This window comes from Manacus vitellinus, unplaced genomic scaffold (genome assembly GCF_001715985.3).
Source record: "Manacus vitellinus isolate BGI_N305 unplaced genomic scaffold, ASM171598v3 scaffold_11_pilon, whole genome shotgun sequence".
Classification (NCBI taxonomy): Eukaryota; Metazoa; Chordata; class Aves; order Passeriformes; family Pipridae; genus Manacus; species Manacus vitellinus.
In genome coordinates this window covers 17,913,401-17,924,862 of record NW_021938895.1, presented here as the reverse complement: position 1 = coordinate 17,924,862, position 11,462 = coordinate 17,913,401, and the positions used below count along the sequence as shown (strand labels likewise).

The window sequence follows — 11,462 nt, the reverse complement described above, 5'->3', positions numbered from 1 at the left end:
TGTTTGCTGGAAGCTTCTTAGCAAATAACAAAGTTTCATCTAGGTAGATAAGTGGACTTTTATTGAACAGGGAGCCTGATCTGCAAAAAGCCATAACTGCAGACACTCAATCATGTATTGCATGACAGACAGGTAAGCAATTGCACTGAATTCCATCTTATTTGAACTTTTCATGATAAGCATATATTGAAATTTTTGCCTAGCAGAAAACACAGAAGAGTTCTCTTGGTTTTTTTAGTTAGAGGAGAATCAAAGACATAATTATCTGGAATGACTGAGTTGTATACATATCTTTCAGTATCAGTTTAAGCTTGATCTGTATAGTAAAAAGTAAAATTAATGTCGCAAGTGCCACCAAGTGACTGTGATTAACCATATTTTGCATTCTTTATTGAAAGTCAATAGTCTTCATGCTACCAGCTGTGAAATTGATCAATAAGTAATAATTAAACAATGAAAAAGAATAAACAGAACTAGTTAGGTGTGTTTCAGATCAGTGAGTAGTAAAGGCGACTTTTAAAGTTTTATTAGCACAAAGCAAGAAAAACAAAATACAACCATGTGACCTATGGTTGAGTGAGTAGACAGTGAACATCTGTAAAAGTCTACCAAAGTCACACTATTGATAGAACAACAGTAGCACTACTAAATGAAGACTATTCACTAGACTTACGAGACCAGAGGTTTCAAAGTCAAAGGGACCATCTCTGAATATCTATCTAACTGCAGTTAACTACCTTTACTAATGGCACATTTGTTCTCAGAGGGTTGCTGAGTTGCTTTGCAAATGGTTGAGAAGTGTGAAAATGGAGGTTTACTGTAAGTTTGTAGGTTTGTGAAACTTGCCATTGCATATGGGAACCTCTGGTAGGAATTTGGCTTTTTGTTATTTGCAAGTCCCAGACTATTACATGTATTCAAAAATGAGATTGCTGCAGATGCATACAGCACCATAGCACAGCTACCCCCCTAAAGCAAACTCTTAAAAGCTCAGTTTCCCTTTGGACATTACCAATGAATTCTGTGTGGGAATAGCTCAACTACAGCTCATGTATTCCATTTGGTTTGTCAAACACAGTGGCAAGCTTCACTTGTTATTAGATTTTCACTCGTCCTCAGGTTTGAGGACTTCTTCTGATGGTGGTATTGGCCTGGGTTTAGCAAGTTGGCCAGGTTTAATTTCAGGCATTTTTTCACCATGTCTGTACACACTTACAGTGACATCCACTGTTTCCCCACCATATTTGTTTTTGACATGGATGCTGTATTTGCCTGAGTCTTCTGAGGTCACTCCCTTGATTGTTAAACTGGCATATTTCCCTTGTTCCAGTTTAAATGAATAGTGCTCATCAATTTCAAAGGCCTTGTCATTCTTGAACCAAATAACTTCAGGGTCAGGATTTCCAAATACAGTGCAGGTCAGATTCAGTGTCTGAGAGAAGAAAACAGAAGTAATTTTGAGATCAGTCAGTCAGATTGTCTAACCAGAATATTCAGACACTTTTTATTTCTATTTAATTAAACTATAACATGGTATCATGTTCTTGAAGACTGAAAGTAATGTTCCTAATATTTCTTTTTTCCTTGATTCAGACTTTCCATCATCTCACCAGTGACTGTGATACAGTACTAGCCTCAGGGTTAAAGTATCTGAAGATGGTAAGTTGGACAGTCATTGCAGTCCTGCTTGCAGGAGACTCCTGACAACCTATTAGTCTGACATGAGGTTCAGGCAACGATAGCTTTAAAAACATCCTTAAAGCTTCCCTGTACACAACAGGGAGCAAGACTAAGCAAATCTTTTCTGACCAAAGCCTCCCGAGGTTATTGCTTGAGATTATTTAAAAAAAAAATTGCTTAAAAATAGAATATATAACATGAATCACTGGACATCGATTCCAGGCACTGTTGACTAGTAAGAGGAAACATTTCATGAAGAATAAATAATACATAAATGTTGGTAAAGTGCTCTTATAATCATAGAATGGTCTGGGTTGGAAGGGACCTTAAAGATCATCTAGTTCCAATCCCCTTGCCATGGGAGGGAAACACTCTACAGGCAGGGACACATTCCACTACATAGGGTTGTTCAAAGTCCTATCCAACCTTACCATGTGTTACATGTATGTACAGCATATTCAGAAAATAGCCAAAATTACTTAATAGATATTTCTGGTAGCTTAGGTATTTTTCAAAGACTGAACTGAGGTTGAAGGAGGTCATAAAATTTTCATGGTCAATCTTCCGAATTTTTATAGGTTTACTGCTCAAACCCTTTTTGACCACCCCTCTGGATATGTATGTAAACTTCATGTACTTAGGTATAGTGATCACATAACAAATGAAAGAATCATTTAAGAAGTTGCACTGATTACTTTAGTGCCTACTTTGTCCATTTTTGCTGGAAACTCATTCTGCTCAAAATTCTACCCTAGATAATTAAGTCACCTTAAGAATTTCACATATGCAACATTGTGTTAGAAAAAAACCAAAAAAATAAACAAACAAAAATGCACAACAACTCAAAACTAATAATTTCTACCAGAACTCTTCCTTATATTCCCTCCATATTCCCCTTCAGGCTTCACCAAATCCTGAGGGAGCTGAGAAATTCCACCTGAGTTCACATGTGCATGCTTTGAGCAATGTTTTTCTTGACTGGTGATGACTGAATAGGTGTGATATAATTCAGAGTAAAAATAAAACAGGAAGAAATTTTAAGTGATCAAAACCACCATATGTTCACTAATAGAAGGAAGTCTTGCATACTACATGCCTCCAAAGTCAGAAAGAATGTTGAAGGAAGATTTACACACTCAGGGTACAACCTAGTGACAAGCTAAATCTGTGAATATTTTTGAAGAAATAGTATCATGTAGGAGGTAAAGTTAATTAATATCATATAGGAATCAGCCTTACTATAAAATATTTAAAGGAGTAATGATACAAATGTAAAAATAAAATTTTGGGAAAATAACCTACTATCTACTAGTGCGAGTTTAATTTTTTCTGTCCTTTCTGTAACATGGACAATATTTAATTACTATTGCTTTGAAAATTTACCTCATTTAAGAGCAATTACTAATTAACTCATAATAATTAATCAAGACTTAATAAGTTAATATTAAAAACTTAGCAGAGAACAGATATATTCCACAATAATTTTAGATAATTTGGATCTGTTGTAATCTATTAAATTTTAGATCTGACCTAAAATCAAATTACTGTCCTACTGCTTTCAGCTTCTATAAAATCAGCTGCATTCCCTCCCCTTTTGCCATCAAAGTAAACCTCCCACCACTCAACATCGACTCATTGACAAAAACTGTCCTTACCTTCCCATCCATTATAGTAACGACATCAGGCAAACCACCAATGACTTTACCACGATCTAGGAGTTAAAGAAAAATATGAGGACTGTGAGAAGTTTAGCCCTCAAAAATACTAATTTTTTAATGATTTTACAACTTAGTGCGTCACAGCTTTTTTTTGCCTTTTTTTTTTGAGTTATCTTCCAAAAAACATAATACAACTTTTGTGTTATTTTGTGGTGGGGGTTTTATGTATTGTAAGATCCCCACAGATTTATTTTTTTTAGCAGAGATTGTGCTATACCATTCTAAACTTACACATGTAACAACCTTGAAGCTACTGCTGACCTTGACAGTTTGTGCTTTGGGCCCAGAGCAAAGCAAGGAGGATGCTTTTAGCATCTTGGTGGTATCTAAGATCTAAGGAAAATTTGTTCTGCCGCTGTCTTTGTGGGCAGAAGCATCCTGTCATTATCAGGGGAATTGATATCATTTCCAGCACTCCTACAGTCCCTATCAGTAACAAGCTTCCCCACTATCTAGGTCTCAGCAAGTAATGCACAATAGGTATCAGCAGGCAATTTTTTACTTAATAGATAGTTACCAATATTCAGTATTATCAGCAGCTTTCAGAGTCAACACCTCCTTGTGTGACACACAAATCACATTTCATCAAATCTCTGCAGATGCAGGAAGATACAGTGGAGACTTGCAAAATATGCAAAGCTTTCAGTGGGTTTCCATTGGAATTGAAGACAACTAAATCCACAAATTACTGTTGCTATTGCAGTATTTTGTGCTAGTAGAGGATTTCTACAGTCACAGAACTCAGTAAGTTGTGACAGCATATCATGACGGATGCCTTAAAAAGAACAGTAGACTACATCATAGAACACCTATGATATAATGTAAAATAAACTTACTCTTCTCAGCAAAAGCAGCTGCCCTAAAGTTTTTGAGGAAGAAAGAGAAATATATAATGTTACTGATGAAATTAGTAATGAAATATTTTTTGTAAGTAAAGACGCTGTTGTTGCAGCATTAAAATGCAAAAGATGTAGCACTTACTTGAGTCGCTGGAATTCTGCAAGTGCATCATCAAAAGCTGTAACAAAACAATTGAGAGGGTTATCGTCTATCAACATAACTAGCACTTGGGGCTCAGTACAAACTTTTAAACACATGCCCATGTTACAGCTCTCTTAAAACCCATACAGAGTGACACAGTAGTGCAATGGGAAAACTAGGTCCCTGAAACCCAATACAACTGATGCTGAAACCAGATACAAGACTAAAAAGATCCTAACATTTATAAGACTGAACTACAACTGGTTCTGATCAAAAACTATCTGTTTTTAATGTCATTCCTCTGACTACTGCCAGTAAAATCTGCATAATCTATGAAAAGGCACCATATAAATCTGACATTATAAATATACCTTGTCCAGACAGATCAAGTGTCCTTTTGTGGGATTCCTTGACACCAAAGATTTCAAAGGTGTAGTTTCCCTTATCCTTTTCTGTGGGTTCCTGTATCTGCAGCCATGCAATATCCTCTCCACCTCCAATCTTCATCTTTTCACCAGAAGAAATCTTAGATTCCCTGGAAAAAAAGAAGAATAGAGATGAGTTTAAACGTTCTTTTCCTGTATATTCGCCATAGGAAATCACCTATAAAAAGTTACAAAGGATAACATACTATTCCAGAACTACAGGTAGATTGTAACTAATGGGAGAAATTTCCCAGAAGACTCTTTGCTTCCTACTGGGGGCAGGAAACACTTTGAAACCATTAGCTTGAGTTCTCATTTCAAAGATTTATTTGTTCACCCTCTTCTCATTCTGCTTCTCTCCACATACACAGCTGTTTTTACATCTAAATGGACATACATGACTCTATGTGAAAATGTTTAGAGTTCTGTACACTTCATACACAATAACATAGAATAGATCAGAAGAGCAAACCTGAGGCAGATCACCTTTTCTGATAATGGAAAAACATCTTTTGTCTTACAATAACTTCAAAAACTTGATTAAAAAAAAAGAATAAAAGATTTGTCTAGAATTCCTCTTACATAAGTCAGAATATACCTTTGGGTCTTTAAAAACAAGACAAGAAAATTTCTTAACTCTTGATAAGTAATAAAAAGCTCTTTAAAAACAGTGGCATTATATTGACTTATCATCACTTCCTAGTTAAGAATAAAAGAAATGCCCTATGGATTCAGATCAGGGGGTCTTCTGATTCACAATCTGTCATGAAGAGTGAAACAGAACACAATACTTAATGAGAGCATGAAAACCAAACCCCTTTCAATGGCTTAAAGAGAAACTTTCCTCTTTCACTCATTAACTAAAGAAATACTTCTTTTCATTCTTCCTCCCCAAACATTTTTAGCTGGAATTTTTAAAAGATGAATTCAGTTTTAGCTTCTCCTTGATCATCCATTTTATTTGCCCAGACAGAGCTGATTTGGATTCATAGCTAGAGAGAGTCACTTTGATGGGAAAAAGGTATTTTTATGATTTCCCTTTCTGTAAGACAACTACATTGAGTTCAGCCTATCAAATTAGATTCCTGGATAGAAACTGCTATATATTAGAAAATATCGCATATAACATTCCCCAGTATGCCACGAGTGGATGACGCATCCTAGCTCGGGGATTTTTATTGTATTCTCTGCTGTGCAAGACAGTGAGTAATTCAAAGCTAGTCAGAAATTCCCATGAAAAAAAAAATCATGGTTCTTGTAGCCTTTCAATTTTTCCAGGAAAAAATTTGCTAAAATTACATTTAAAGGAGCAGGGAAGTTTGGAGAGGCTGAGAAAGGTTGGTTAGTTGGTTTAGTCTTTGTTTTAGCTTTAACAGCTCTGATTATAATCATTGCATTCACTGAAGAATTTAAATTCTATTTGTTCAGAATCTGTGTTCAATGATCTTCAAGAAAATCTAGGAGTAAGACAATATAAAATCTGAAATATTTGGGGAAGAGAGGGAGTCTATGTAAATATAAATACACACACTGATATTTCCATATTGGCCACATTAGTTTTATATTTCTATGAAATAGATGGTGGAATGGACTAAGTCACTTTTAAAATTCAAGCAGATATAGTAAAAGGTAGAGGCAAATTTTTTTTTTCTTTTCCTTTCCATCATATTAGTATCATACTTATGAAAGAAGGAATAGAACTTAATAAATAAAAAGCTTGAGGTATAAATACAGTTTCACATCCCTGCAAAAGTATTCTTCAGCTCCTTGAACCTGATAATCATTGACACTTTTTGTTCCTGTCCACATAGAAAGCAAGGGCTGGACAACATTGCAAATCTAGGATACCATACTGATAAACCAGCCTTTCCTGTCCAAGTCAGAGCATTTCACTGTATGTCATCTATGTAGGCCATAGAAGAATATGATAGTTGAAATCACCTGAAGTTTTAAAATCCTTTCAAACATTACCTGCAGCTTCAAACAAGCAAGGACCTGATATAGTGAAACATGTGGACACAAATTTAACTGTAAATGCACAGTTTAAATGTGTCGATGTGTAGATGATTAGACTGTCTCCAAAGTCAAAGATTAATGTGAAGATTGAGAGTGGAAAACTGTAAGGAACTTTACAGCTCCTTTTTGGCTATATTCTTATCTCTGAGGACTATACTTAAAGTATTGTGTACCCCATTGAATAATTTTTCAGAGAGGACTATCAACATTAAAATATTTTGGACTACTTATGACTGTATCAGTTTGAAAAAAAATAATTTCTTAATACAGGCTTTTATTACACCATGAGAGCAGATCCTTGGTATTCACCTAGTACTGGAGGAGAGTTTTATTCACTTTAAGAAAAGAGCAGCCCTAAAAAGGAAACTATGCCCAAATATTTTGCTATCTTTTAGTCAACCAATGAAAGACAAACAGTCTCATGTTGAATAAGAGAACACAATACTGTAGATACCTTTTTCCTGTCTGTTACAACCCTCTTGATTGTTGTTGGACAAGTCTGTTAATATTTCTTTTATCAAATGTACTATCCATGTTAAAAAAGAATATAATGTGCTGGAAAGAGAAATTGATTAATGTGGTCCAGTTACTAAATAATGCCAAGGAATAATAAATAGTGAATCATAAAGACAGCATTTTTTCTCAAATAAAATTGAAAAAAATTCTTATCTACCTGTGACACCAGCTGACTTTCATTTCCTCATTGTAGTATTTCAAGAAACACTGGAGCCTTATTCCTTCCTCATTGCAAAGGATCTTCAGTGGAGAGGCTGACTTACCTACACATGATAGAATATATGTGGATCAAACAGAAGAGATAGTGGAATGAAAAGGAGGAAACAGTCTAATGGACTATTTGTACTGCCAGGATCTGGGCCATGATTCTCAACTACCACAGAGACAACTGTCATACCTCTCAAGGGACATCTGCTGATTTATATGAGGTGAAAGTTCAGTATGAATTTATGGTTTTATTGTCATATAAAGGCATTATGAATAGCAAGACCCAATGTGAAGTAATAATAATCTAGTCATATAATTGTGTAGTGTGATTATTTTAATTGCATAAAAATTTTATACTTGTGCAAACCCTGTTCTTTCAGTAAAATGATTTCCAGCTTCTCACTGGGAACACGATCAGTCTCATTCTCTCTATATTAAGGTTACTTACTAATGGGAATTAGGTAGAAAATTATTGCTGCAACACTTTCACAGTATCTAAACCAAACAAGTCAGGTGGAATAATACTTTGTTCCCTTTTAATAGTGTCCATTAGCAAGGTCAACTGCCTATTCAGAAACTTAATAGCATGTCCTTAATAATATAACCATCATGACTCTCACAGATTTACTACTTAAAATAAAAACATTCTGCCTCTGCCTCAGATGACTTCAACACAAAAAGCCTACATGAAAATTCAAGGCAGCATTTACTTACCACTTGCTTCGCTCAATGCCAGAATTATATCATCATAAACTGCAGAGAGGAAAAGAAAAAGAAGAAAATATACCATCAAATTCAATCAGAATATAGCTTTGTTATGTTCGGTATAATTAAAGTAGTATGGGAAATCTTCATATCCTTAAGCAAAGAAAACCATTAAAATTGCAACAGGTGTGCAGCACAAATTGGAAACTGTGTACAGCATGTAAATTCTGTGCTGTGTCACTCAGTATCTCTGCCTTTTGTAGAGTCAACTGTCTGCTGCCAAATCTTTGTCTCTGTACCCCTTAGGCCAGGAAAAAAAGAATCATTAAAACTGGGTAGTTCACACTGAAAGAAAAGTGCGGGGGAAAAATGAATTATCCCATTCTAGGTGAAACAGGTTTCACCTGCTCCCTTTATGATGGCATTTGACAAATGCAAAGTCCTTTAACAACAGGTGAAATAAACTAGGTATCATATCAAGCTTTTGAAATATCACAGAGCTGACGGGTGTGCAGGAGAGAACCCTGGAGACAAGTGTAGAAAAGTGGGGAAGTCTTTCATAGCAGAGGAATCACATTCAGTGACAGTATGTAAGACGGAAAAGAGAAAGACACACCATAATCTGAAGAATGTATAGTCAAGACTGAAGAATGCATATTCTAGGCTGAGGAATTTTTACGAATAAGGAAGATAAAGAAATGTATGGAGTTCAGAAAATACTACTTATATATTTGTTCTATATTGATCTGTATATACACATTTTTGTCTGTTAAAATAAATCGTGATTTAGTTCCAAAACTCTTTGCAATCTCCAGTGTGCTTCTACTGACACGTTGACATGAGGACATGAATTTCATACTACATACACATTACATTATGGGTGTCTGAGAAGGCAGGGTTATGCTAAGCATACTGTTTAAATGAGATTTGTTTTTTTATTTTTTCTGAAAGAATTAATTACATCAATTAGATTAATGGGCAAAGAATTTATGCAGAGGAAAAATGCCTGGGAGATTATCAACTGATAATACAGCATTTTATGGCAAAAAACACCCTAATAATCCAGCCTGATATTCATCTTTTCCTCTTATTTCAGGTAGTTCCTCGATCTGCTGAAAAAGAATGTTAAGATCTTTGGCAAACTGAGTTAATTTTTTAACATGTCTTTCTTCTTCTATTGGGAGCCTGAAAATACATTCATTATTTAGGTCAAATGCCTACATGCAGATGGGATGAATCCAGGTTCACTTAGGCCTGGTTGCTGGGATCTAAGCAAAGAAATCTAGGCAAGCTCTTTCTACCAAAGTCAAGTAAAATTCACTCATGCTGGCAACAGATCAGTCTTTGCTATAGACTCAGAATCACTGAATATATTCTGAGTTGGAAGGGACCCACAGATATCATCAAGTCCAAACCTTAAGTGAATGGCCCCTACAGGGATCAAACTCACAACTTTGACATTATTAGCATCATGCTCTATCCTACCGAGCTAATCTTTTTTTTACATTAAAAAAATTAAATATACATAGAATTACAGTATATCAATATGATGTCTGATATCATACAAAACCTTTTTTAAATGTCCATCGTGGGTGCATTTTAGACTAGATTCTCTTACTCTTATTTGCATTTATCTTCACTTGAATGTAGTGCACATTGAGCTTGAAGTTACCTGCCCCACACAATATGCAGTCTTCCCCACTCACGCTAAACTTCCCTGTTTATCCTTTCTGTTTCCACCATTTAGGAGACCCATTGTTTGTTTTTGCTGGTTGACATTTTCAAAGCCTCCTGGACTCACAGACGTCCAGGATATTGTGATACTGTGAGTGTTCTAAATAGGTGTTTCACTGCACATTTCCAAACAGCATAGTTTTCCCATACCTGAAGTATAGTCACTGGAAGCCCTGACCACATGATGGAGCCCTACTGTATCTTTTGCTTATTCCAGTGATCAGGATACACACACATGCACACACAAATCCATAGACTAAGGGAATGATATCTGTCTGTATATCAAAGGGCAGGAAGGGAGAAGTTGATTAATGAGAACACAATACGTAGTGTGGGACCGGAGCACGACATAAAAGGTATGGAATAATGGGTGGAAATTGTACTGGTTTTGGCTGGGATAGAGTTAATTTTCATCATAGGAGCTTGTACTGTGCTGTTTGGATTAGTAACTAAACCAGTATTGATAACACAGGGATGTTTCAGCAATTGCTGAGCGGTGCTTGCACAGTGTGAAAGCCTTTCATTTCTTCTCCTCAGACTGCCTCACCAGGAGGAGGCTGGGGGTGCATAAGAACTCAGAAGGGGACACAGCCAAGACAGCTGACCCCAACTGATCCAAGGGATATTTCATACCATATGACATTAAATTCCGTATATAAAGCTGGGGGAAGAGGAACAAAGTGGGGAACATTCGGAGTGATGCCATTTTTCTTCCCAAGTCACCGTTACGTGTAATGGAGCCCAGCTTTAGCGACAATGCCTGAACACCTGCCTGCCTATGGGAAGCAGTCCTTGTTTTGTTTGCCTGCATACACAGCTTTTGCTTTACTTATTAAACTGTCTTTAGCTCAACCCAGGAGTTCTCTCACTTTTCCCCTTCCAGTTCTCTCCCCCATCTCACTGAAGGTGAGTGAGTGAGAGGCTGCATGGGGCAGAGTTGCCAGCTGACATAAACCCACAAAACAGCTTTATGATTTTAGAATCAAAATCACTCTCATTCCCCATTGACAGTCCCACATCAACATATTCAGCACTTTGTTGCCTTAGGGTTTTTTGTAGGTACTAAAGCTTAACAAATTTGAGAGAGCTATCGCACATAAAATAGAGTGTTTTTCTGATTAGAAACATACTTCATCTCTTGCCTGTCAGAGTGCTAGAGATTAATCACTACAATGCCCAGTGTCACCCCTCCTAGACTGATGATCTGCAGTTCAGGTCTCTGTAACTTAAAAAGAGAAATTAAATGCAAAGAACACAAAAAAAATTTGTTAACATGGCATTTTCAAGGATAGGTCTTGAAAACATGTGGAGATCATTATAGTAAATTGAATATTACCTTTTCCTGACAATTCAAGAGAAGATACATCATGACCTCTATCATCTGATAGTGTTGCCTTATAAACTCCTTCATCTTTGCGAGACAGCTACGGGGAAAACACAAAATGTTTACTGACAAACTTGATAGTAGTACTAGATTTGC

At 36.1% G+C, this 11,462-nt stretch overlaps 1 protein-coding gene across 2 annotated transcripts in view; it reads right to left on the bottom strand.

The window, feature by feature from the left end:
* Window positions 1–359: 359 nt before the first annotated feature.
* MYOM2 (myomesin 2) overlaps window positions 360–11,462 on the bottom strand; it is a 77,572-nt gene continuing 66,469 nt past the window's right edge. For both annotated transcript variants that reach the window (XM_018088899.1, XM_018088900.1), the window contains exons 31-38: window positions 11,319–11,406; window positions 8,258–8,296; window positions 7,494–7,599; window positions 4,751–4,914; window positions 4,380–4,416; window positions 4,235–4,257; window positions 3,336–3,391; window positions 360–1,432 (exon numbers count right to left, since the gene is read on the bottom strand). In XM_018088899.1, coding sequence (XP_017944388.1) covers window positions 1,106–1,432; window positions 3,336–3,391; window positions 4,235–4,257; window positions 4,380–4,416; window positions 4,751–4,914; window positions 7,494–7,599; window positions 8,258–8,296; window positions 11,319–11,406 — 840 coding nt within the window. In that variant the 3' untranslated portion in view covers window positions 360–1,105. The remainder of the gene's footprint in view (window positions 1,433–3,335; window positions 3,392–4,234; window positions 4,258–4,379; window positions 4,417–4,750; window positions 4,915–7,493; window positions 7,600–8,257; window positions 8,297–11,318; window positions 11,407–11,462) is intronic.